The following is a 26,409-nucleotide window of genomic DNA, read 5'->3' as shown; positions in this document are numbered from 1 at the left end:
GGCCGCAATTTGGCAAGACTCGACCGTCATCGTAATTATTAAGGTACTATACAATGTTGAAATGTTACTTTTGCGTTAATCCGACACGTGTTTTGTCAGATGTGTCATCTGCTTGATGATAAAAGTCTACAACAAGGAAAATAAAATCTATATTTAGATTTCTAGAATTATTTTCGGTATTTTGAGTGACCTATTAAAAGAATCCCTAATTTAAAAAAAAATCGATCTAAAAGTCATATTTGCGTAATGAAGATGAGTGCCCGAGACCGGAAATACGACCAATCATGTCACGAAGTATTGATGACTGCTTTTCCCACAAGCAGAGGTGCCGGCCAAGGCTTTACCTATGCTTGCGCGGGATATCAAGCTTCTTACATGGTCAAAGTATTTGTGCTAGGACAAAACTAATTTCATTTGAGGTGTAAACAGTCATATGTTCCAATGCCTGGTCTATCCGAGGACCGTGTGCGTCTGCTTGCCATCGTTCATGCTTTGAAAGCAATTGGTATACGCGTGAAAAACTGGAAGAACTTCTTAAACGGAGATGCAGCTTCTGGGGAAACTCTTAACCAGGTAAATCCGCCATCCGTTGTCGAGATTGGTTAGAGCGCTTCTGTCTGATCGAATTTTCCTTGAGATTCACAGCATTTCCCCATAGTTTGTTAGAGCGGCAGACTGCAAAGAAGTTACAAATATCATCAATACGTGTATTTTGCTACCACGCGCATGAATGCTGAGAAAAGATGATCCTGGTTAATCTCTGCCTGGCAGGAGGTTCAGGTGTTTGCCTTTGGACGTGATCTGCAGTTGATCCCTCAACGTCACTTGACTGAACTGGATGGAACAGTGCCTCTGTATGCTAAACTCTCATTGTAAACAAAGCAAATTGAAACGTTCGCCGGGCCTGGTAGTGGTTGAGCTGTTGCTGGTTTTCAGGTTCTTGGTGGAGGCCTGTGAATACCTCTCTCAGCATCTGCACACCGAAGGGCTTTTTAGAAAAACTGGCTCTGTGGGGCGCATCCGTGCTTTAAAGGTACACTCTAGAACGCTCCAAACGCTGTGTTCGGTGTCAAAGGAGTACATTTACTCTTAGAATTTCCTGTAAGATTAACATTATTTTAATGTTGTCTTGTAAAGCTAATTTTACTCTGAACTGTATGGGCTTTTTGTAGTTCACTTAAATTAGAAAGCATTATGATGCGCAAAACAAAAACATGTCTTTGTGAACTTAAATGTTGTGCCTATCTGAGACTCACTGTCTGCCTCATTGGTGTCCCCAGGCAGACGTGGAGCAGGGTGTGCAGATTTTCAGCCCTCCCTGTGTGGCCTCTCTGCAGCCCTGTGACGTTACCTCCCTGCTGAAACAGTTCCTGCGTGAGCTGCCGAACCCTCTGATCCCTCCAGAGCTACAGGGGCCCCTGTGCCAGGCCCAGACCTTCGAACCCCGGCATGAGCAGCAGGACAGGAGGCACAGAGCCACACTGCTGCTCACGGCTCTCCTGCCCCCTGCACATGCCCGCACTCTCCGATACTTCTGCTCCTTCCTCAGTCAGGTGGCACAGAGGTTGGCACACCCACCCACCTGCAGCCCTTTCCCTTAGCCTTAGCTAAACACCCACTGACTACTGAAGGGCACTACTCCTTAATTCCTACCTTTCTTCATGCTTGTGTTCCTTCTTTTTCCATTTAATTTATGCATTGGTACATTTTTGCATGCTTCATTTATTTATCTGTATACATTTCTTGCAGCTAGAAACTAAACTTTCATTATGCCCATGTTAGTTTCAAAACCCAGTGTTTGGGTCTCCAAGCCAGCTCCCAGTGTGCACCTGTACCAGGAGCAGGTGTGTTTGGAGGTGGGAGAGAGTAAAACTGTGGACCATCTGGTGGGTCTTGAGGACTGGGTTGAGGAACACTGGGCTTGGGAATAAGGCTCATTTTCGGTCTGGACTAGGTGCGCTGAGAACAGGATGGAAGTGGGTAACCTGGCAGTGGTGATGGCTCCTAACCTGCTGCAGTGCCCAGCCCAGCCCTCCAAGCTGACTGTGCACACAGAGAGAGAGCTGGACCACCAGGCTGCGGTCGTCAAAGCTCTCATTTTGCATGCCGATCGCATTGGTAAACCTGGTGAAAACAGCCGCACAGACTCTTCACACCAAGCTTGGTGTTCCGAGTACTACTACTGCATCTGGTATTCATTTGATGGAATGAGATTCTCCATCCTTCGTTTTTACCGTGTGTGTGTGTGTGTGTGTGTGTGTGTGTGTGTGTGTATCAGGAGTTGTTCCCTCGTTTGTGCTGGATACGCTGGGAGCAGTGGAGAGAAATGAGTCCTCCTCTCCAGCAGATGGTGCTACCTTTAGTAAGATAACTGGCCTCGGTGTCTACAGGAGTCTGAGGAGGCAACGGAGGAAAAGTGTTGGTGGTGAGTCTCCTGAAGCTGCTTCTTTACACTGGTGTGGAACTGTTGAACCAAACCAACATCGGAGAGAGTACCAGTGGCGAATGGCTGTTAAAGTCTTTTTCTTTTGTTTCCTCTGAAGAACAAGATGTTGATGGTATTTCTTTAATGCCAAATCTTTTTAGAAATATTTGTGGATGCACTGTCCAAACTGAAGCCTGGCCGCACACACACTGGACCGTCTGTTTACGTAGAAGCTGTTTTAGGTAAAATGCACAACATGGTAATGGTCACGTCATTTCTGTGTTTTAATAAGTTGTGTATTTGTTTACTTTAGTAAATGTGTTTAGTGAAATGTGAATTACTTCAGTAGGCCAGCCACTCTCCAAAAGCCACACCCCGTCCTCCAAAAGCCCTACCCCCCAGTCACCAAGTGCGGTCAAACGGAAAGCATCTGAGGAAACGGTCCTGGAAGTGGATGGATCTGCCAAGAAGAGGTACAATCCATTCAGAGCCTAGAGGGTGCTAAGACCTGGAAAATACATCCACAGCTTGGAGAGAACTGGGACTTGGGACCTGTTTGCTTCCTGGTATTTTGCCTTACTGATGTTTTATTTCCGTTATATGAGCACTCAGGCGTTCACTGCATGACCTCAGAGAGGATGGCCAAACTGTGTGTAGTCATTCCCCTGAAGGTAAGTCAGCAGTTATATGTAAAATTAATTAAAAAATAAAAATAAAAAAACATGTGTAGTATAAAAAAAAATGTTTTCAGAGAATCAGGATGTTTCAGAGATGGCTTATTAGATGTGCAAGTAAAGTGTGTGTGTGTAATCCCCTAGGTGGTCCTCAGGTAAAGTGTGTGTGTGTGTGTGTGTGTGTGTGTGTGTGTGATCCTGTAGGCAGTCCTCATGCAAAGAAGAACATCAAAGAAGATCCCCACCCCAGTGTGTCAAAGAGGAGGAGTCAAATAAGGGGGCACAGAAAGTCACATCGGTGAGTCCTCCCATGGCTCCCTGAAATGCAGCAAGCCTCAGTGAAACTGCCAGCACACTACATGCGGACTAGCCTTCCTGACACGCAAAGCGTTTCACCTTGGAGTAAATTGACTACGTTTTCGTTCTTTAATCGAAAGCCACATGTGGGACTGGGTCTGTCCGTCCAGGAGGCTGCATGTAGCAGTGTTCAGTGCTGTTCAGCTCTTTTACCTGAGGAGTTTGGGTTTGACCACGTGGGCCTCTTCTTTGTAAGCATGTCCTTTAGTGGGGAGCCTAACGTTGTGTGTTCTTTAAGACCTCCAGTGCCGGAGGGTTCTGTTCACCGCAGGAAGAGGTCTCTCCGCTTCTTTAGCATGTCCAGTAGCAGCAACAGCAGTATGGTAAGTCCGGAATATTGTTGGTTATTGAAGGCTTTTCCAAGCAGATTAGGGGTCCTGTGGATACTCAATGGCACATGTGTTCGAACAGGCGCCCAGTGTGAGTCCCTGCAGTGACTGTGAAGAAAGCTTGAGTGCTGGCAAAAAGCTGCAGGACCGTTCGGACTCAGCCATGGGCGCGTCACTGAGCGTTCCCTTCATCCTGATTGATGAGCCAGGAACAGGTGTGCGGAGTTTCCTCTTTGAAGGATTTTAAGTACTGAAAAAGCCTTACCCATCACATGCATGTTCTCTGCACCGAGGGACCTTTTGCTGTGTCAAGTCTCCTTTTTTTCTTGCAGTCATAATTGGGAGCGAAGTTGACGACGATCCAGATCTTCTCAACTGCAGCTTCGCAGAGAAGCCAGATGACGTTCTGCCTCCAGAGTCTGCAGAGACTCTGCGAGACCTTCAGGGCAGTGAGGAACCCTGTGATGACCAGTGGGTCCTGCTCCATAACGCCAGTTCAGAAGTGGTAGTAGACTATGAGGTATTGCAGACTGGCAATCAATGTGAGCCCCGGGAAGTAGCTGGGAGTTCAGGGCCAAGACATCCAGTACAGATGAACGGAAAGAATATCCAGCCAAATTTGGAAACCCAGCAGCGTTTAAGCAGGTCCAGGAGGGGTTCTCGCCCCCGTCGGTCCATTAGCATGCCCGAGGTGAGCTTGGAGCACTGTGCTGATGATGTCCAACTTCACAGCGAGGCTGGCTCACAGGAAGCTGCCTTTGCTAACTCGGGCTGGGCAGCCTCCGTAAGTGCGGCCGTGTCTGCGGCTGGAGGGAAACAGGCCAAAGGAGAAGAGAAGGAGGGGTGCGAGCCGGAACTCGGACCCGCGATGCTTGACGAGGGGAAGAAGGACAAGACGGCCAACCCTGAGCTGGGCCTGAAGCGGCGGCAGCAGCGCCTCTCGGTTGTTGAGCGGCTGAGGGGTTTTGGGGCCCTGGCTGTGCTGCTGAGGACCCCACGGCCCCCCCCGCAGCTGGGCCCTGTGAGGGCCACCGTGCGGCTCCGCAGGCAGGGGGCGCGCAGGTTCAGCCGCTCCTTCAGTCAAGAGGAGGTGCCAGAGCTACTGGCAGAGCCGAGCTCCCATAGGCCAGAGCAAACGAAGCAGGCGTTTGTGGAGTTAAGCGACACGCGTGCAGATCCCTTTGCAGAGTCCACTGACGAGGGTTTCCAGGACGCTGCAGCTTGCGTTGTGCATGGGCTGGAGACTCCAGCCCTGCATAGCCCCCCTGACCAGTCACCTACTCCCGAGGACCAGACTTTGATTGGCTCTGAGACATTGGAGGAAGAGCAGCACATACAGGTTGGAGGACCTGAGCTCCTAACTGACCCGCAGTCTGCATGTGTTCATGCACCGCTAGTCCAAAGTCCTCAGTCTGAGTTTGACCTGCATGAGGTGTTGGAGCAGCAGTGCCACATAGCCAACCAAGAGACTTGTTCTAAAGTACTTTCATGGTCACCTGGAGATTCCAAGTTCTACATGCAGCATGATGTATTTACACCATCTGACCAGCAGATGGAGCCGCCGAGTCCCCCTGTATACCCATGCTCATTTACAGCACTGAAAGCAGAGCCGCTGTCCCCCTTGTACACCAGCTACACAGACCAGTGCCCTGAGCCAGACCCCAGCCCTCCTTATGAGGCTTCCCCATGCACAGACATCGCTTGTCTTTCATATGATGGTCTGATTTCCATAAACAGCAGTATGAGTGAGAAATTTTCCCTGGATCTGTCCCCTGCTGCCTTTCAGTTTAGGTCTCAGGGCTCTAGGAGACGCTATAGGAACTCTCCCCGATGGCATTCGCACGAGGCCCGCCTGGCCGCCTGGAAGCCTTCACCGTTCTAAACATTTCACACCTTAATATACCAATGCAACCAGTGCTTCCTTCCATATGCTTTTTCCCTGGTTATTTTTAACAAACACATTATATATATAATAATATGGAAGCACTGGCAGTCACATTAAAATGTAATTCATGCTTATCTATGTTCCTTGGGATCGTGTTCAATGTATTGTGTTCTCTGCTTAGTTTGACTTTCTTTGTTCCTTAATAAAAATGAATTTAGACTTTTTTTGTCTTTTCTTAAAAGAAAAAAAAACTTTAGAACCAAATAACCAAGCTATAGAGTAGTCCTTCTTACTCTTAGTTCAGCATGTTTGGTACAAGTTGTGTTTTTGTCTCTATGCTCTTATATGCTTGTTCAGTTTAGAGTGTGTTATGGGAGTTATCTGGAGTGTGTTACAGAGTGGGTTGTGTGATTGAGTGTTAGTAGAGAGGGTTGTGTGAATGAGGGGGATGTGTGAGTGGTGTTGGACGGGGTTACATGGTACAAAAGCCGAATTTTCTCCTTTCCCTTCTTTACCATATAAGCAATGGAGGCATTGCCAGAGGTCATTTATTTTTTTTCACAGTATTCAGACATCTTTTTTTTGCACAGTAAACGGAGCTGAATGGAAGGTTTTTAAGCCCCACCATATATGGCTGAGAGAGGGGAACCGCCTGTTAGTCTCTCACTCTACACAACCAGAACTCTCCTCTGTCCTTCAGAACAGCCAACCACCCACACACGCATATACACACACACAATCAACAGGCCAGCCGAGTGAACAGGAGCTGTGGCTGTAGAGGAGAGGGGCAGAGTGGGAAACCCGTTTCCTGTGGGGCTCCAGGCACCATGGCAGAAGGTGGCGAGGGAGAAGAGGAGATCCAGTTCTTACGCACAGTGAGTAAAAACTCTGGTGTCTTTACAGTCAGGACTGTTGTGGTGATGTGGGGGGGATCGTGTAGATTGCGTTGTAAATGACATCTTAAACAGACGTGGCTCGTTGCAGTGTTCGACACACGGCTACCTTTCAACTTGTACTGTGAAGGGTTTGTTGCATTTCATTTTCTGATCTTTGTGAAGAGCAGTAGAGTGGCGTGGACAGGTGCCTGGTTGTCCTGCCATTGTTATTTATACTAGAGCAAGAGTTGTGATGTCACGGGGGTTGGGCGGGGGCTCTATTCTTTGCCAGAGACAGCTGGGGTGACACAGTGGCATATCCACAGCCTCCACCCCTCCCCCAGCAGGGTGTCTGGCCATGAATCTACAAGATCTACAAGAACTGAAATGGAAAATTTGGTGATGGAGAAAAGTGGAGGTAGTAAGAAGAGCTAGTAGTGGATTGATATGGAAGCTGCTCTCATGTCCTTTGCTGGGTAAAGAGTAAACGTGCTTCTATGGGTATCCTTGCTCATGTTCAGTAAAATAAATGATCTAGCTCAAAGGCACTATGTCAATTTCTCAAAGCATGAGTGCTCGTCAACTTCATAGTGCAGTGTCAAGAAGAGCATAAAACATACTGCGCTATTGCCTACAATGGTTACATTTGTTAAGAAAGAGCATATTTCCCCGTCTTAGAATTCCTTTATGTATACCGTTCAGACGGTGAGCGGAACAAAAGCATGAGTGTTGTTCAGTTCTTCAGGCCTGTTCGTGCCTCTCCTGCCTCTGTCTACCTGAGCACCAGGTTCCCAGCCAGGCACCTTTATAACTGAACTCTGCTGTCCTGCTGTTGAGATGTATGCTGTTGAACTCCAGGGAACACTCCTCCTTGAGTCTCAATACTCAGTCACCCATAATCTGGGCTTTAGGAAATAAATATATCCGTAATGTTGCTACAGACAAGGAAAGCATGTGGGAATGATAATGAATCGTGTTTCTAGAAGCATCTGTGTTGGTCCAGCTATAGATTGCTCGTCACATGGCTGTTAACAGAAGCATGTTAGGGTTAGGGTTTTAGATATGCCCTAGAGTTAGGGTTTTAGATATGCCCTAGAGTTAGGATTTTAGACGTGCTCGAGAGTTAGGGTTTTAGATATGCCCTAGAGTTAGGGTTTTAGACGTGCCCCAGAGTTAGGGTTTTAGACGTGCTCGAGAGTTAGGGTTTTAGATGTGCCCCAGAGTTAGGGTTTTAGACGTGCTCCAGAGTTAGGGTTTTCCTGTGGTTTTCTATGGGGTAAGGCCTTCATTTAATACAAGTCCTGGTAAATTAATTTTTAATCCAAGTGCCAAATCACCAGAAACTGATGTTAAAACCAATCCAGAAACCACATTAAACAATACCATTCCAGAAAACATAGCAACCATAGCCAAGTGTGTTGTTCAGTCTGACTGTCAGCTTAACAGTCTCTCTCTCTCTCTCTCTCTCTCTCTCTCTCTCTCTCTCTCTATATATATATATATATATATATATATATATATATATTTTTTTTTTATATATATATATATATATATTATATATTTTTTTTTTTTCACCCAGAGGAAGGACTGGCATTTGCTTTCATCCCTCCATGAGCAACAGCTGGCTCGTTTGGTCTATTTATATGTATTACATGTCCCTCTGTGTTAATGAGAATGACTATAGATTTATAGTTCATATTTGGAGCATTGGTATGGTAGTGACATAATCAGACAAACCCTTTGAAAACATTCCTAATTTTTAAATTTAAACCTATAAGTTAATTTTGTTAATGATTTTATTAATCTGCTCAGAAAACGTGCTTGTGCAGTTTTCACTGTGTGAGAACCCAGACGCTCCTACACTGGGAGATGCCTTGCACTGCTGGACCAGGGCCGATTAATGAACACCCTGGGCATCACCAAGACTGAGCAGTATTATTCTGCAAGTAGTTTAGAACTATGCACAGTGTAGTGCTTGCAAATGGTGCCTTTTTGCTTTAAGATGACCGACTCTTTAATGAGAGTGTGTGTAGTGCATAAAGAATGCAGGACCAAGTTTGTGAACAATCACACTGGAAGTGAATGCATTGCTGAATTCTGAGAGATCTCAAATTGAGATCATTATCCTGCCATTAATGACAGAATGATAATAGAAATTTAAACCTTTCAGGCAATCATTTTGTTTCAAGACCCCTTAGGAGGACCACAGAACTCTGTGTTTAACCTACTGATGGTTTTATGTCAAATGTATCTGAAGTCTAGAACAGTAGCTCCAATGGGAAACTAGATATACAGTAGTATTCATCATTCGCCACGTCACAATGAGTACAACTATTGCCAGACACTAAATTAACAGATCAACACATGATCATTGTGCTCGGGTCCTGTGTTTGGCCGCTATGGCTAATTCTCTCTTTTTGTTTCTCTGTTTGGTCGCTGTGTTTAGCCCAGTGTTTGGCCATTGTGATTAGACCTATTTTCAGGGCTGTGTTTAACACTGTTTGGCTATTGTGTTATTTTCAGGGCTGTGTTTGGCCCTGTGTTTACCCCTGCAATTGGCCCCTGTGTTTTGCCCCATGTCTGGCCCATGTGTTCCATGCTGTATTTAACTCAGTCTTCAGTGCCATGGTTAATCCATTGTTTGGCACTGTGTTTAACCCTGTGTTTAGACTAGTTTGCTACTTATTTAACCCTGTGTTTGTTGCTGTACTTAACCCCATGTTTAACCCTGTGTTAAATGCTGTGTTTAGCCCTGTGCTTGTCAGAGTGTGTGTGTGCACTATGGAGATGTGTGATGTGCTAATGTGTTCACTTGTGTCCCAAGGGTGGCAGTAGGTATAGAAAGCAGGTGGTCTGGCCTGAAATAGAGAGAGAGGGAAGTGGGTGACAGAGAGCAATTGACGTATTGACATATATTAAGAACAGGCCTACTTTTCTACTAGCAGCTGTATACTGTTCTCATTTTCAGCAAAACCCTTACACCCTAAAACACTTTGGTTTACTCCCAGAACCACTGCTGACAGCCAAGTTGGTAGTAAAAAATCCTGGAAACCTTTCAAAGCCAGCAAGTCCAATGTGTTCATGTGCGCGCAGACACACACACACACGCACGCATGCAATCACACACAATTCTGTGATTTGCTTGTACAATTAAATTTTCTCACACATTTCCACTCCCCCCAGGTGCCTCTAATCCTCTCTAAATGTATTCCTGTTGTAACAGGACCCCGTGTTGGCAGCAGCATTGCACAGGGCTCACAGGGCTCTTCTGAGGAATGTTCCTGATCGGTGTCACACTGCAAATCATGGCCACATAAAACAACATTGTCATGCTTGCAGTGCTGGTTTTAAATCCACATGAAGGACAAATACTGCACTCTAGGACTGAGAACAAATATTGTCTGAGTTTTCAGTTTAGGTTTAGTCCTGTGGTGCATAAAAAGACTGTTAGGCTTTTATCCTGAGAGACACTGTGGGCTGTAAGGCTCTGTCTTGTATGGCCATTTATTTTATACAGCTTCATATCCTGTAAATCTAAAGTCCTGTATAGTTTGGTGTCCTGTAAGCTTTGTTCTGTGTGTTCTGTTCGTCTTGTAGGAGGACCAGGTAGTCCTCCAGTGCACAGCTACCATACTGAAGGAGCAGATTAAGCTCTGCTTGTCCTGCGAGGGATTTGGGAATCGTCTGTGCTTCCTGGAGACCACATCTAACGCCCAGGTACTGCTGAACACCTCGGCTCACAGCAGGAGACAGTGATATGTGGTGGAGCTTTGATTTGATTTGAGGGCATAGACAAGCGGATTCGTTTATGGTGTGTGGTAAGCAGATGGGCATATGATGTGTGGTTATTTTGTTTTGCATTTGAGCACCTCTCATCTTCCAGAATGTTCCACCGGATCTGGCCATATGCTGCTTCATCCTGGAGCAGTCGCTGTCTGTGCGAGCACTGCAGGAGATGCTGTCCCACACTAGTGAGGTGAGCAAACTGTAGTAACACTGTCCCACACTAGTGAAGCGAGCACACTACAGAACACTGTCCCACACTAGTGAGGTGAGCACACTGCAGTAACGGACGGAAACACCATATAGAGCACAACACAAACCCTAACATTCCACATACTCCAGATCTCCTCATTCAAGTCTGCTCCTTTATATGGGTTCAGATGAAATTTGCTAGTAGTCAATTATATTGAAATATTAATAAGAAATTCCAAATAAGGCAGGACTGAGAAATTATGTGCTATAGTAGAACATGTGTTTGATTGCATTGTCTTTTTTCCCTGATTCATTATCTTAATCTTCCACCGTGTTCTTTAGGCAGTGGATTTGGACAAATGGGTATGTATGCAAATTGGTATATATGTGTGTGTAAGTATATAAATATGTGTGGGTATGTATATAAAAGTGTGTGTGTAAATGGACATGTATGTGTATGTATATAACTGGGGATGTGTGTAAATGGACATGTATGTGTATGTATATAACTGGGCATGTGTGTAAATGGACATGTATGTGTATGTATATAACTGGGGATGTGTGTAAATGGACATGTTTGTGTATGTATATAACTGGGGATGTGTGTAAATGGACATGTATGTGTATGTATATAACTAGGGATGTGTGTAAATGGACATGTTTGTGTATGCATATAACTGGGGATGTGTGTAAATGGACATGTATGTGTATGCATATAACTGGGGATGTGAGTAAATGGACATGTATGTGTATGTATATAACTGGGGATGTGTGTAAATGGACATGTTTGTGTATGTATATAACTGGGGATGTGTGTAAATGGACATGTATGTGTATGTATATAACTGGGGATGTGTGTAAATGGACATGTTTGTGTATGCATATAACTGGGGATGTGTGTAAATGGACATGTATGTGTATGCATATAACTGGCGATGTGTGTAAATGGACATGTTTGTGTATGTATATAACTGGGGATGTGTGTAAATGGACATGTTTGTGTATGCATATAACTGGGGATGTGTGTAAATGGACATGTTTGTGTATGCATATAACTGGGGATGTGTGTAAATGGACATGTATGTGTATGTGTTGTTGTTTGCCATATCTTTCATGCTACGGCTGTCCTCCTTGTATCACCCTGTAGTGCTCTCCTAATCTCGGCTTCCCTTTGTGACTGTGGGGCGCTGTGCTCGCTAAGCAATAACACTGTAAGAGAAGGCCAACAGACCCCGTCAGTCTCATGCATACGGAGTACAGAATCGCGCATTGCTCTGGCCACATGAGCAGTGGAGAATTCACTTTTATAAGGGGTGTCAAAGAGAACATGGAATTACTACCAAGACTAATACACACGTATAAAACACCACTTAGGTTTTATTACGGGCATCCTCCATTAATTACTCACTCGGTGCTGTTAATGTACCGTATGTATGTGACTCACTGTTTTTCTGATTCCCTCCAACTGCACATCTTTTTTAGACTTTCTTTTTTTTTCAAGAGTTTTAGACTTCAAATAAAATAGTGTGTAAAATAGTTACTTTGTGTTTTCCCTCTTTTCATCAACTTAGTGCTGTTTGATGCTCTTTAGGCATTGTACTGCGCTAGTGTGGTGTAAATGCAAGGTTTGAGCTGCTTTGAGCTTACAAACAAACCAGTAACCAGTTTCCATCTTATTTCCAGTCATCACAGGGAGGAGGCCATCGTACACTGCTGTACGGGCATGCTATACTGCTCAGACACACACACTCTGGCATGGTGAGCTCCTGTCTTTCTGCAATAAACTCACACTCATGTCTCTCTAGTAATCTACTGTGCTTCACCAATTGTTTTGGGTGTATCATAGCCAGCCACTGTTATTTATTACTGATATATGTGAAGATGCTGAGATATTGTGAAATTGTAATGATCCCTCCTCATTGGTGTTGCTGTCCACATGGTACTATATGCTATGTGAACTCTGTTTATGTTGTATGCTGCCATGTGCTCTTTGTTTCTATTTTTGTTCATGTCTCTCCCCATCCTTCAGGTGTCCTTTGTTTTCACATTAGTATTTGTCTCATGTTCTCTTTTCCCTGTTGTCAGTTGGTGAAGTGTTTGTATGTTGTAATGGGCATGTTTAAATATCCTTTAAAAGTCTGTCACTTGCGTCTTTGCTTTGCAATCTTTTTGGTTGTTAATTTTATCTTATTACATTTTTCCCCTTCATTTGAAATAAACCAGGATCACACTCATTTCCTGCTTCAGAGTCTCAGCTCAGTCTATGATGTCACACTGATCTTGTCTAATCTGGTTATGCTGCAGTACCTGAGCTGTCTGACCACATCGCGGTCACTCACAGACAAGCTAGCCTTTGATGTGGGCTTACAGGAGGACTCAACAGGTAACAAATCCAGCTGCCGGAGTTCACAGTAACAATGTGTAACAATGTGTTACTTTCAATGTGTAAGAGGTGACAGGTGTTGGAGGTGATAGGTCTAGCACATGACAGGTGTGGCTGTTTCTGGGCAGGTGAGGCATGCTGGTGGACCATCCACCCTGCTTCTAAGCAGAGGTCAGAAGGTGAGAAGGTCAGGGTGGGTGATGATCTCATCTTGGTTAGTGTATCTTCTGAACGATATTTGGTAAGTAGTGATATATTGAACACGGATGACTTTCAGGTTGTTTTTACATGTTATCTCCTGCAATATGAGAGCTGAATCAAAGTTGGCTAGATATAATAAATCCCTCTGCAACATCATCTGAACAATGCATGTAGATGTGACCTAACAGACCATCAAGATGGAAGCCAAAGAACTGTATGCTTGTAACCTGTTCTCTGGAGTAGGTCTGTTAGTAATCCTGACTGCTTTTTTACTGTGATGTTTCCATGAAGCTCGCTAACACTGGTTAATGCTGGTTAGCGTTGGTTAATGCTGATTAATGCTGGTTAATGTTGGTTAATGCTGGTTAACACTGGACCCTATGTGTGTTGGCAGCATCTCTCCTATGCCAGTGGAGACCTCATGGTGGACGCCTCTTTCATGCAGACCCTGTGGACCATGAGCCCAGTCTGTTCTGGGTGTGAGCTCGCTGAAGGTACGATGGAGATCTAAACCCGAATGACAGCAGCAGGAGCAGCTCTGAGTGAGTGAGTTTGCCTGCAATGTGTGTTCCTGTGTGTTTCTGCAGGGTATCTGACTGGAGGGTATGTGATCAGACTTTATCACGGTCACATGGATGAGTGCCTGGCCATCCCTACTGCGGATCAGGGCAGTGACCAACGAAAGTGAGAGAAAACTGCACGCACACACCCACACTTACACTTACACATGCGCACATACACAGGCTTGTCAAATGTGTCATTGAAATCTCTGTGTCTTTCTTGTTTGTGAAATGTTCAGAAATGCCCATTATGAGGGGGGTGCTGTATGTAGTCATGCACGGTCTCTGTGGAGACTGGAGCCTCTTCGCATTGGGTGAGTGATGTTACAGAGTACTGATGTTACAGAGTACTGATATAAGAGAGTAAAGATGTTACAGTATACCGATGTAAGAGAGTACTGATGTTGCAGTGTACTGATATAAGAGTGTAAAGATGTTAGTGTACTGATGTAACAGAGTAAAGATGTTACAGTGTACTGATGTAAGAGAGTAAAGATGTTACAGTGTACTGATGTAAGACAGTAAGGATGTTACAGTGTACTGATGTAAGAGAGTAAAGATGTTAGTGTACTGATGTAAGAGAGTAAAGATGTTAGTGTACTGATGTAAGAGAGTAAAGATGTTACAGTGTACTGATGTAAGAGAGTAAAGATGTTAGTGTACTGATGTAAGAGAGTAAAGATGTTACAGTGTACTGATGTGAAAGATTACAAATGTAACAGTGTATGTGATGTAAGAGAGTAATAATGTAAGAGAGTACTGGAGTAAGAGAGTACTGGTGTAAGAGAGTACTGGTGTAAGAGAGTACTGGTGTAAGAGAGTACTGGAGTAAGAGAATACTGGTGTAAGAGAGTACTGGTGTAAGAGAGTACTGGTGTAAGAGAGTACTGGAGTAAGAGAGTACTGGTGTAAGAGAGTACTGGTGTAAGAGAGTACTGGAGTAAGAGAATACTGGTGTAAGAGAGTACTGGAGTAAGAGAGTACTGGTGTAAGAGAGTACTGGTGTAATGTCTCTGCTGTGCTCACCTTCATTCCTGTCCTGCAGGTGGAGTGGCTGCCACATTAAATGGGGTCAGGCCTTCCGTGTACGCCACATCACCACAGGGAGGTACCTGTGTTTGAACGATGACAAGGGGCTCCTACTGGTGGATCCAGAGAAGGCAAATACAAATGGCTCTGCCTTCTGCTTCCGGGTATCAAAGGTCAGATGATTGAATCTGTAAGGCCTGATTTAAATCTAGACCTGAATTAAGTCTATACAATCTAGACCATAAAGGATACCCAGCTATTGATTACTGCTTGCTTTGCAGTTTGGTCATGAGTAGGCAGAACTGTAGTGTGTATGTGGGTGGGGGTGTGTGCATGATCAACTGCGGTCTCTGTGTGTGGCTTGTTGGAGCAGGAGAAGACAGAGGTTGTTCAGAAGAGGGATGTGGAGGGGATGGGAACCCCGGAGATAAAGTATGGCGAGTCCATGTGCTTCGTGCAGCATGTCGCTACAGGCCTGTGGCTCACCTACGCATCTGTAGACGCCAAATCTGCCCGTCTCGGCCCTCTCAAGAGGAAGGTACACACATTATACCACCATTCAAGCTGTATCCATTTAAAATGCATGTTGCTGCTTTTTCTACTTCATCTCAATTGTAAATATATATTGTAGTTGACTAGGCAAGTGTGACATAGGATGCAGTATAAGTGTGTTAATATGCGTTTCCAGTATTAAAGATGTAGTATGTGTCTGTGTGTGTAGGCGATTCTTCACCAGGAGGGCCACATGGACGATGCCCTGACTGTAGCCCGCTCGCAGACGGAGGAGTCACAGGCTGCGAGAATGATCTTCAGCACAGCCGGCCTCTTCACACAGTTCATCAAGTAGGCACACACTCAGAACTGGGTGGCATTTGCTGGCCTCTCGAGGGTCCATGCATGCATCAATCTTATCCACTTTATAAAGCCTTTTTACAAGGCTATCTGTACAACTCTCTGTTTTGGGGAGTTTTGCGTTAGAACGGCTGGGCTCATAGTTACCGGCGGTAATGTAACAGAGACATCAAGGCTAATGTAGCAGGGGTAATGTATTAGTGATTTTAGGGCAGAGATGTCAGAGAATTTAGTGCTAATGTAAGAAATACAAGGGGTGTTTAAAACAAGGATATCAGGGCTAATGTAACATACATATCATATGTAATGTAACAGAGACATCAGGGGTAATTTGATCAAACAGAGGAGTTGGTGTACCAGTTTGCTGATTAGAGGGCTTCTGTCCTGCAGGGGGCTGGACTCTCTGAGCGGGAAGGTGAAGAGCCCTGCCCCTCCCCTGCCCCTGCCGCTGGACTCTGTCGTCCTCTCACTGCAAGACCTCATCTTCTACTTCCGGCCTCCTGAGGAGGATCTGGAGCATGAGGAAAAACAGAGCAAACTGAGATCTCTGAAAAACCGACAAAACCTGTTTCAAGAAGAGGTCAGAGATTTTAAGCACAGACACATACACAGACAAAACCCATCATGCATTTCTTTAATAATAAGAATAGATTTTATTTAGAAGCACCTTTCAGGACACTCAGGGACACTTTACAATAGCAAATGAAAACATGATAAGAATAATAAGAAAGAATAACAGGGTAAAACACAAGAATAATAAAATGACAACACGGTAGATAATAAAATAAAGTGTCTCTCTTATGCAGGGTATGATTACCCTTGTGCTGGAATGTATCGACCGTCTAAACGTGTATAACACAGCTGCTCACTTCTCTGAGTTCGCTGGAGAAGAGGCTACTGAGTCGTGGAAGGAGATTGTTAACCTGCTCTATGAGCTGCTGGGTATGTACCATCTCCCCTCTCTATAAAACTCTCTGCTCTATGAACTGCTGGGTATGTACCATCTCCCCTCTCTATAACACTCTCTGCTCTATGAGCTGCTGGGTATGTACCATCTCCCCTCTCTATAACACTCTCTGCTCTCTGAGCTGCTGGGTATGTACCATCTCCCCTCTCTATAACACTCTCTGCTCTCTGAGCTGCTTGGTATGTACCATCTCCCCTCTCTATAACACTCTCTGCTCTATGAGCTGCTGGGTATGTACCATCTCCCCTCTCTATAACACTCTCTGCTCTCAGCTGCTGGGTATGTACCATCTCCCCTCTCTATAACACTCTCTGCTCTATGAACTGCTGGGTATGTACCATCTCCCCTCTCTATAACACTCTCTGCTCTATGAACTGCTGGGTATGTACCATCTCCCCTCTCTATAACACTCTCTGCTCTATGAACTGCTGGGTATGTACCATCTCCCCTCTCTATAACACTCTCTGCTCTATGAACTGCTGGGTATGTACCATCTCCACTCTATAACATTCTATGCATTATGAGCTGGTGGTTAAGTCTCCCCTCTCTATAACCATCTATCCTCTATGAACTGCTGACCATTAAATTAAAATGTTTTTTAGTGTTATGTCTAGTGTTAGAAAGAATCTAGCTAGTAGCATTTTTAACAGCTTCTGTGTGTCGTGTTTTTTCTGTCAAATGTACTCAAAATGTTGTTTTTTGTTGTTGTTTTGTTTTGTCATGTTAAATATCTGATGAAGTTTTTCTCTGTGGGTTTGTCCCCTTTAGCATCTCTGATCCGCGGTAACAGGGCTAATTGTGCTCTGTTCTGCGATAATCTAGACTGGCTGGTCAGCAAACTGGACCGATTAGAAGCTTCTTCAGGTAAATAACTCCTGCTCTCTTAAGAGTGGAACGTTTTCATTACTGGTGTTACAAATAAAGGCAGTTTCTATTTAAAACCTATAATATCAGCACATTTTCTCATGAACTATTGAAAGGAATATCAGGTTTATTATATTAAGTTTAAAATGTAAATCATTAGCTTTGATTTGAATGTATGAAAACATTCTACTCCACTAATCTATAGGGTTTTGATTATTTATCCTTTGACCACTTTATCACTGAAATTAAAGGCCCTGGAACCTCTAATGGAATAGTAGGATGTCTGTATTTGTGTGTTTCAATTTATTTACATTTGAGAATTAATTCACGTTTTTTTATGTTTGAGTATATGTAAAAGTATATGTGTGTGTGTGTTAGTATATATTTGAGTTTATATTTGAGTACATATTTAACTATATGTTTGAGTATATGTCTCAGGTATCCTGGAGGTGTTATACTGCATCCTTATTGAAAGCCCTGAGGTGCTGAACATTATCCAGGAAAACCACATCAAGTCCATCATTGCTCTACTGGACAAACATGGTCGCAATCACAAGGTGTGTGTCAGTCACTCAGAATCTCCCAAGGCTTCCCCGGTGGTCCCCAGCCCCCTACTGCGCCCTGGTGGTCCCCAATTGTCTACTTCCTCCCTTTCTGACTCCAGTCCTCTCTCCTTCACAGGTTCTGGATGTACTCTGCTCTCTCTGTGTATGCAATGGTGTGGCTGTGAGGTCCAATCAGAATCTCATCACAGAGAATCTACTGCCACGTCGTGACCTCCTACTCCAAACCAACATCATTAATTATGTCTCAAGGTAAATAATTAATAAAAACAACTACTTAAGTTTACATGAAGTTATCATTTGTTCATATTGCTATAATATTTGGTAATCCAGTGTGTTTGCTCCTCAACCTGTTTGTGTTTCTTTTAAATCCTTCAGCATAAGGCCGAACATCTTCCTGGGAACTTGTGAGGGATCCACTCAGTATAAGAAGTGGTACTATGAGTTGATAGTGGACCATGTAGAGCCTTTCCTTACCCCCCAGCCGGGCCATCTCAGAGTGGGCTGGGCTCTGACCGAGGGCTACAGCCCCTACCCTGGAGGAGGGGAGGGGTGGGGGGGTAATGGCGTAGGGGATGACCTCTACTCCTATGGCTTTGACGGGCTGCACCTGTGGTCAGGTGAGTTAGAGTCTGACACCTTTTTGGTGGTGAGATTCGGGTTCGAGGTATGACGTCTAGCTTGCCTGTTGCCAAGGAAAGATGACTCTTTTCTTCAGGCTTGGCTGTGGGGCGGATCGTTCGCTCACCGGTGTTTTGTATCTCCATTCAGGGCGTGTGCCTCAGCAGGCGGCCTCGCCCAATCAGCACATTCTGGCGGCTGGGGATGTGGTGAGCTGCTGTCTGGATCTGAGCGTGCCCAGTATCTCCTTCCGCATTAATGGCCACCCAGTACAGGGAATGTTTGAGAACTTCAACTTGGATGGCCTCTTCTTCCCTGTAGTCAGCTTCTCTGCTGGCATCAAGTAAGAACCTGCTGCAGGATCTAATAGAACTCCAGTATGCCCTTATACAACCTAGCCTGCCTTTGTAGGGCATGTGTGACAGGGGTGTGTACCAAGTATGTGTAAAATTTGTATAGCAATCATATGTAACTGTAACGGTGTGTGGTAAAAAGTCAGACGTAAGTGTAGAGAAGAGCGAGATTTGTTAGGGGCAAATCCAAGGTCATGGTCGTTACGGTAGTCCGGGGTCATATTACCAACACGGAGAGTCATAGAATACATGGTAAACAAAACAAGGACTAGAATACACAAACCAAAAGCACACGAAGGCAAACAGGAAACAGGCTATAACAAAGATGCTAGGAAGAACTCAAACTAAGAAACACGAAGGCTAGGATAAATACATACCGAAACATAGAGGCTTTCAAAAACATACATCCGATACAATGAACCTCAATGCAGTCATTCAGACATTTTATGAACAGCTAAAAGGGTACAAGACAAGGTTTCAATACATGAACTTAACAAGATTAGAAATGAGGAAGAGGTGAAAGCAGTGACAGGCATGGAAAACCAAACGAGGGGCGGAAAAAACGAAACTAAGGAATGGAACTGAAACACACAAGACAGGGAAACCATGGAAACACGGAAGCTGAGAGGGACCAGCCGTGACAGTAACATAGGTGTAATGAGCATGGGTAGGTGACATATGCAATATGTGTGAGTATTGTGTATGTGTAACACGTTTGTGTTACAGGCCTGTGTAACTGGTATATTGTCTGTTGTCCTCTCCATCGCACAGGGTTTGCTTCCTCCTGGGCGGTCGGCATGGAGACTTTAAGTTCGTCCCGCCCCCTGGCTATGCTCCGTGCTATGAGGCCGTCTTGCCCAAAGACAAGTTGCGCATTGAGCCGATTAAAGAGTACAAGCATGACTTTAATGGTGTGCGTAACCTGCTGGGCCCGACGCAGTCTCTCTCTCACACCGCCTTCACTCCCAACCCCGTTGACACAGTGCAGGTACAGCACTCCTGGGTTACATCATTTTATGCTCAGTTTGGCCAGAAAGTTTGTTTTGGTTCTAAGAATAAAGATTAAAGCAGTTTCATTCTCACTCTGTATGTGTTACGTTTTTGAGTCTCCTGATGTGTGCTGACCTAGTTTTTTTGCTTGTGTGATTCTGCATGTAGATTGTTCTTCCTCCTCATCTGGAGCGGATCAGAGAGAAACTGGCCGAGAACAGTCATGAGCTGTGGGCAGTTACCCGCATCGAGCAGGGCTGGACATACGGACCAGTGAGACACATGTCTGCTCTATAAAATAAGATATTAATTTTTAAATTAAATTAATTCTTAAAATGTATAATCCCTTGGATTTATAAATAACATTTAGCATATTACACAGTTCCTTAATTATTTTTTTCTTTGGGACTTAGAAATTATTAATGATTTACCCAGATATTTCACTGTGTTAATAAATGTAAATTACATTACAATTTGTCACTTATATTAAAAACTCTGCTGAGATCAGTGTACTTAATGAGAACTTAATCAACGCTCACTCAGGGCTCACTCAGGGCTCACTCAGGGCTCACTCAGGGCTCATTTCCTTTGGGCTCAGGTCCGTGATGACAATAAGAAGCTGCACCCATGTCTGGTGGACTTCTATAGCCTCCCAGAGCCAGAGAGGAACTACAATCTGGCCATGTCTGGAGAGACACTCAAGTGAGAAGGAAGATGTGTGTGTGTGTGCGTGTGTGTGTGCGTGTGTGTGTGCGTGTGTGTGTGCGTGTGTGTGTGCGTGTGTGTGTGTGTGTGTGTGTGTGTGTGTGTGTGTGTGTGTGTGTGTGTGTGTGTGTGTGTGTAACCTTGTGTTTGTAAACTTTTGCATCTCTGCTTTCTGCAAAGGACTCTCCTGGCACTAGGGTGCCATGTTGGTATGGGAGATGAGAAGGCTGAAGAAAACCTGAAGAAGATCAAACTTCCTAAAACGTGAGTTTCTGCTTTCTGCCCCATCTGACTGCTCCGCCTTCACACAGATTGCTCCACCCATGCAGACTGCTCTACCACCACACTGACTGCTCCACAAATACACAGACTGCTCCACCACCATACTGACTGCTCCACATATGCACAGACTGCTCCATCACCACACAGACTGCTCCACAAATGCACAGACTGCTCAGCCATCACATTCATTGTCTTGATGTGGTGATGTGCCACAAGCTGTGAGACACACACAGTGCACAGTTTAATACCCTAAACTTTAACTTTAGCTACACACAGAGCAATGGATACAAACCTGCCCCTCTGGATCTCAACCACGTCAAATTGACACCCAATCAGAACACAATGGTGGAGCGTCTGGCTGAAAACAGCCACAACGTTTGGGCTCGAGACCGAGTTCGCCAGAATTGGACTTACAGCATTGTACAGGTATCTCTCCGTGTGTACAGGTATCATTCTGTGTATAAAGGTATCTCTCCATTTGTACTGGTATTTCCCCCTTTGTACAGTTATCTTGAGTTGTCTCACTTTGACTTATCTGATGATTTACATTTATATTTATAATCCTGTCTTGATTATAGATGTCTTTTTAAATTTTATATATATATATATATATATATATATATATATATATATATATATATATATATATATATATATATATATGAATGATCTAATTGGTTCAGTTCAGGGAGGGTTTGCCTGTAACCTGTTTGTGATGTCATTGATGTTTAGGACATCTTGAACAAGCGGAACCCACGCCTTGTGCCGTATAATCTCCTAGATGAAAAAACCAAAAAGACCAACAGAGAAACAGTGTGTGCTGCAGTTCGCACTCTGATTGGCTACGGCTACAACATTGAGCCTCCAGATCAGGAGAGCAGTAAGTCTGCTTAGTGGATCTTCTTGCGCACTTTCACCAACTCTTCTCTCATCCACTTCCTCTCAGCAGCACTGAATGCATGCAGTACTTACCTCCCACAGGGCTGCAAACCTGCAGCCTCACTGAACAGCTGTAGCCTCACTTCAGGATCCCAGTGGGATAGAACTCCAGGAACGTATTGATATTAGAACTGAATTCAGCTGAATTCATTCTGTGATATGCATTAAATAAGGATTGTCCTACAGCCCTGTGGCGGACACTGGTGTGAGTGTGTTGCTTTGCTCTGAGGCCAGTGATCCTCTGCAGGTGGCCATGGGGTTGGAGATGGCAGCGGGAATAAGATCCGGGTGTTTCGGGTGGAAAAGTCCTACTCTGTGACCCAGGGCAAGTGGTACTTTGAGTTTGAAGCAGTGACGGTTGGAGAGATGAGGGTGGGCTGGGCCAGACCCAGTGTCCACGCTGACAAGGATCTGGGCTCTGACGACCTGGCTTATGTCTTCAATGGCTTCAAGGTAATGCCAAGCATTTAGTCGGTCCTGGCCTTCATAATAATAAGAAAAAGAAGATCGATGAGATTTTTGCATTCAAAACACACCTTGATGGAGTTTTAGATGGCTTTGTCCATTACACCATTCAACAAATGTTTTGCTGATGAGAAATGTTCGTGTGTTTTCCCTCTTTGTTTGTGTTCAGGCTCAACGTTGGCATGTGGGTAGTGAGCCGTTTGGCCGCCAGTGGCAACCAGGCGATGTGGTCGGCTGCATGATTGACCTCAGCGAGCAGAATATCATGTTCACCCTGAATGGAGAGATGCTGATCAGTGACTCGGGCTCAGAGATGGCCTTCAAAGACATTGAGATCGGAGAGGGTACTGCACATGAAATCACGGCTACTTTGAAACTCCTCTGACTGTCATCTATTAATAAGTTCTTAGGCTGATCAATATTACAGAAACACCAGGCCGGATTCATAAAACTTGACAGTAACCATGCAAAATGTGCAATACGGTATTTAATTATTATTCATTTAGATACTGTGGCGAACACCATTATCATCTTACCTAAATTCCCCTGTGCCCTAGATGAAAGCCAACCATAATCAACATGTAAATGAGGTCATGCATATTAAAGACCCTCGGCAAGAGAAAGATGACTGGCTAACCCCAGTCATGTGACCAGACATAAAATACATAAAAATACAATTTTGCATTTGTAAATTTTACCAAAACGAAAACTGCATGTTTGTGCTTAGTTGATGACTTCAATACTTCAGTCACAGCAGATAAGCAAAATTGTATCTCTGCTCAGTCAATATCCATTTATAGTTTTTCTCTCTCTCTCTAACACCTAAATTTGCATTTATAGCGAAAGGTCGTGGCATTCTGAGATCCTGATCCTATTGCAGTTGCCACATTTTCTATCATGCTCAATCCAAAAAGACCCAAATGGGACCTTTAAATAAGTGTCAATTAGCCAAATGGGTGCATATTCAGAATTTTACTGATGACTTGTGTGGTATTAGTTTACTGCTAATACTCGAGAACACATTCTTTAAAGGTGAGGCCGAATTCAAAATATATGTCACTTGTATTTACTCTGCTCTCGCTCCGATTCAAAACTGCTCACTCGTGATTAGACATATCCTGCTCTTGCATGAACATAGGATTGAAAGAGTGTTTTAAAAAATGTAACTCTCTTTTAGGGTAAGCCACATCCTAACAGTACATGGTAGCTTTGGTAGACTCAACTCCCCCCTCCCCCATTTGTTTCAGGCTATAGCATCTTACACTCAGCAGTAACTGTAATCCTTTACATTTTTACCAATAAATAAATAAATGCATAAATAAAAGAAATAAGCATAAATTATGTATGGAATGGGTGAAAAAATGTATTTAAATTATTTTTTTGAGGAGATGCCTCCTCCACCAGGTAGCCACACATTCAACTGAGCGACTGCAAGCAACACAGAATATCGTTTTAATGTTAAATTTACAGAAACAAATAATTTTATAGTGTTACTGAGGATGACAGAGGTGAAAACAGCATTCAGGCCCTCATGCTTTGACTGTGTAGCTTATGGTGGCCAGTCTAGCGAGTGACCACCTTGTGCGATATATAATCAATGATGTCACTCATTTTACAGTCCATTGGCAGCTATAGTAGAGCTTTAACGGGTGTCTTGGTTTCCGTGCACCTATGGCCAACTATGCAGAGAAGCCTTCACAAATTAGTGTTTTTAAAACCTAAAATAATTTTATGTTTAATAAATAAGTTATACACAATTTCTGGTCATTTTCATTTATAATTTCACTGAGAGCTGCTAATCTGCTGCAAAGATTCCACTGATTAGACTAAACGTTTCCATGGAGTCATGCAGCACACTTTCAAGAGTCAATCAAAATATACAATATACAATTAACAAGTACAACTACTTTTTGTTATCCCATTAAACACATTTTTGGTTGAACTTTTTTTTTTTTTTTTTCTTAATTGGGTTTACATTTACAGTTGTATGAATCTGGTTAGTGTGAGCTTTCTCGCTTACACCCATATACTCAATATGCAATAAAAAAAGGAAATATATTTTGTTTTAAGCCTTAAGGTCAAAGTGGAAAATATTCACAGACCTCCTAGAGAAGGAGAGCTATGTTACTGTCAGGGAAGTGCAGTAGGGTCTTTCAACAGTGCCCCATGTCCTCAATACGATTTCATTGCTGGTGTTGTGTAATAGTGTTGTTTAATGAGATCGTGTCCTTCTCCAGGGTTCATTCCTGTGTGTAGTCTCGGCCTCTCTCAGGTTGGCCGGATTAACTTGGGCCAAAATGTCAGCAGTCTGCGTTATTTCACCATCTGTGGCCTTCAGGAAGGCTTTGAACCTTTTGCTATCAACATGAAGAGAGACATCACCATGTGGTTCAGCAAAAGCCTCCCTCAGTTTGTGCCTGTTCCAACTGACCATGCTCATTTTGAGGTGAGATGAAAACTTTTCAATTCTTTGGTGTGTCCAATCATAGATCCCAAAGTGTCTTTGGTGTATGGTTAGTTTGTCTTTGAGGTAGCCCTGATGAATTTACAGTGAGTGAACTCCTAAGAACTGTGGGATTTAGTTTAATCTTTTATCCGTTTAGTTTCTTTCTCTCTATCACCAAAATTTGCATTCATAGCAAAGGTTCATGGCATTCTGAGGTCCTGATCCTATTGCAGTTGCAAAGTTTCCATCATGCTCATTCCAAAAATGCGACCTTAAAGATGCTTTATCCTTCATAACAATCCACTGACATTTTCCAGGTGAGTTAACAGCGGTCATGGAGGATTCTGGAATACTTCCCCTAAACCATCTTTTTTCTTTCACTGCTGCAAATCTAGGTGTCTCGTATAGATGGCACAGTGGACAGCGCTCCCTGTCTGAAGCTAAACCATAAGACATTTGGATCCCAGAATGCCAACACAGACCTGCTCTTCTTCAGGCTGAGCATGCCCATTGAGTTCCATGAGACTTTCAAAGTCCCAGCGGGTGCGCCCCCTCTCACCCGGCCCCTAACCATCCCAGAGGATATGGCCCTTGAGGTGGACCCCAACTCAGACTACGAACTGCTGAAAAAGTCTGCCACCCGCAAAGAGCAGGAAGAGAAAGAGAAGGAGCCACTAGTGTCCAAAGAAGTAGCTGGCAACAAGGAGGGAGAGAATGAGAAAGACACAACTACAGAGAAGAGTAAGAAGAAAGGGTGAGTAGGGGTCAGTAGTGGTGGTCTACAGTGCGGTTCCCACTGTCAGGCCTAGTATAACAGACAATGGAACAAGACATTAGAGGATAAGATTTCCTAGCCCTGGATCAGATGAATAGCTCTTTGTGAGATGAATGTGGGTTGGTGGTGATCTTGGATGGTGTTCCTGCAGGTTCTTCTCCAAAGCCAAGAAGGCAGCTTTTGTTGCTCCGCCACCTGTTGTCCTGGTGCCCCGGCTGGTGGAAGACGTTGTCCCAGATGATCGAGATGACGTGGACATCATTTCAAATACAACTACAGTATTGAACTTTAAAGCAAAAAAGCAGAGCATTTACACTGTCCATTAGCAACAGTGTTTAGTAATCAATATCCAGTTCTTAGTATCCAGTTATAAGTATCCAGTACTTAGTTTTCAATTTGACACTACTTCCATTTTTCCATTACTTTACTTTTGGATATTTTGTTCACATTTCTTTTTCTTCTACAATTATTATTGCATATTATTTTATTTGATGTAATGTTTATATGTCCATGCCTGTGTGTTTGTCGCCAGTATTACTATGCAGTGCGTGTCTTTGCTGGCCAGGAGCCCAGTGGAGTGTGGGCAGGCTGGGTTACTCCGGACTACCACCAGTATGACCTCCATTTTGATCTCAGTAAAGTGAGGCATGTTACTGTCACTGTGGGAGACGATAAAGGAAACATACACCACAGGTATCATCAGTCTCACTGCTGTGACATCATCATCACCATCATCATCACCATCTCTCACACTGACGGCTGTAACCACTCAGGACACTTTTCAGTTCACTAAGACAGTTCACTAAGACATTTTATTTCTTTGACCCTATACATTATAGGGTAGTAGTTAAAATTCTAGTCCAGGTGTTGGAGAGAAGGGAGCTTATAAAGCTG

The 26,409-nt window shown here is 44.0% G+C and overlaps 2 protein-coding genes across 12 annotated transcripts in view; both read left to right on the top strand.

The window, feature by feature from the left end:
• Positions 1 to 320: 320 nt before the first annotated feature.
• zgc:153345 (uncharacterized) lies at positions 321 to 5,841 on the top strand. The gene is made up of 13 exons (XM_027008225.3): positions 321 to 588; positions 781 to 854; positions 937 to 1,033; positions 1,281 to 1,564; positions 1,955 to 2,118; positions 2,279 to 2,425; positions 2,587 to 2,651; positions 2,780 to 2,898; positions 3,038 to 3,096; positions 3,304 to 3,397; positions 3,695 to 3,779; positions 3,868 to 4,000; positions 4,118 to 5,841. Exons 1-13 carry the CDS (start codon positions 442 to 444, stop codon positions 5,665 to 5,667), a joined length of 3,018 nt encoding a protein of 1,005 aa, XP_026864026.2. The 5' UTR covers positions 321 to 441; the 3' UTR covers positions 5,668 to 5,841.
• Positions 5,842 to 6,374: 533 nt separating this feature from the next.
• Positions 6,375 to 26,409, top strand: part of ryr1a (ryanodine receptor 1a (skeletal)) — a 63,202-nt gene continuing 43,167 nt past the window's right edge. For 9 of the 11 annotated variants that reach the window (XM_081702501.1, XM_081702506.1, XM_081702499.1 and 6 more), the window contains exons 1-32: positions 6,375 to 6,545; positions 10,143 to 10,262; positions 10,429 to 10,521; positions 10,863 to 10,883; positions 12,204 to 12,278; positions 12,825 to 12,903; positions 13,032 to 13,144; positions 13,499 to 13,598; positions 13,692 to 13,788; positions 13,904 to 13,978; positions 14,710 to 14,866; positions 15,067 to 15,231; positions 15,415 to 15,536; positions 15,936 to 16,125; positions 16,352 to 16,487; positions 17,281 to 17,376; positions 17,815 to 17,933; positions 18,058 to 18,191; positions 18,318 to 18,559; positions 18,711 to 18,903; positions 19,685 to 19,901; positions 20,072 to 20,176; positions 20,502 to 20,605; positions 20,789 to 20,872; positions 21,157 to 21,316; positions 21,623 to 21,770; positions 22,077 to 22,282; positions 22,464 to 22,638; positions 24,532 to 24,740; positions 25,136 to 25,494; positions 25,667 to 25,793; positions 26,048 to 26,208. In XM_081702501.1, the coding sequence (XP_081558627.1) occupies positions 6,498 to 6,545; positions 10,143 to 10,262; positions 10,429 to 10,521; positions 10,863 to 10,883; positions 12,204 to 12,278; positions 12,825 to 12,903; positions 13,032 to 13,144; positions 13,499 to 13,598; positions 13,692 to 13,788; positions 13,904 to 13,978; positions 14,710 to 14,866; positions 15,067 to 15,231; positions 15,415 to 15,536; positions 15,936 to 16,125; positions 16,352 to 16,487; positions 17,281 to 17,376; positions 17,815 to 17,933; positions 18,058 to 18,191; positions 18,318 to 18,559; positions 18,711 to 18,903; positions 19,685 to 19,901; positions 20,072 to 20,176; positions 20,502 to 20,605; positions 20,789 to 20,872; positions 21,157 to 21,316; positions 21,623 to 21,770; positions 22,077 to 22,282; positions 22,464 to 22,638; positions 24,532 to 24,740; positions 25,136 to 25,494; positions 25,667 to 25,793; positions 26,048 to 26,208 (4,430 nt within the window). In that variant the 5' untranslated portion in view covers positions 6,375 to 6,497. Of the gene's footprint in view, positions 6,546 to 10,142; positions 10,263 to 10,428; positions 10,522 to 10,584; positions 10,597 to 10,862; positions 10,884 to 12,203; positions 12,279 to 12,824; positions 12,904 to 13,031; positions 13,145 to 13,498; positions 13,599 to 13,691; positions 13,789 to 13,903; positions 13,979 to 14,709; positions 14,867 to 15,066; positions 15,232 to 15,414; positions 15,537 to 15,935; positions 16,126 to 16,351; positions 16,488 to 16,729; positions 16,743 to 17,280; positions 17,377 to 17,814; positions 17,934 to 18,057; positions 18,192 to 18,317; positions 18,560 to 18,710; positions 18,904 to 19,684; positions 19,902 to 20,071; positions 20,177 to 20,501; positions 20,606 to 20,788; positions 20,873 to 21,156; positions 21,317 to 21,622; positions 21,771 to 22,076; positions 22,283 to 22,463; positions 22,639 to 24,531; positions 24,741 to 25,135; positions 25,495 to 25,666; positions 25,794 to 26,047; positions 26,209 to 26,409 lie in introns of those variants that run through there. The other 2 variants (XM_081702504.1, XM_081702505.1) reach the window with 2 other exon arrangements.

The sequence above is a fragment of the Electrophorus electricus genome, chromosome 19 (genome assembly GCF_041902795.1).
Source record: "Electrophorus electricus isolate QZ-2024a chromosome 19, ASM4190279v1, whole genome shotgun sequence".
Lineage (NCBI taxonomy): Eukaryota > Metazoa > Chordata > Actinopteri > Gymnotiformes > Gymnotidae > Electrophorus > Electrophorus electricus.
Note: the sequence above shows the minus strand (reverse complement) of the source record. Positions and strands in the feature narration are given on the sequence as shown.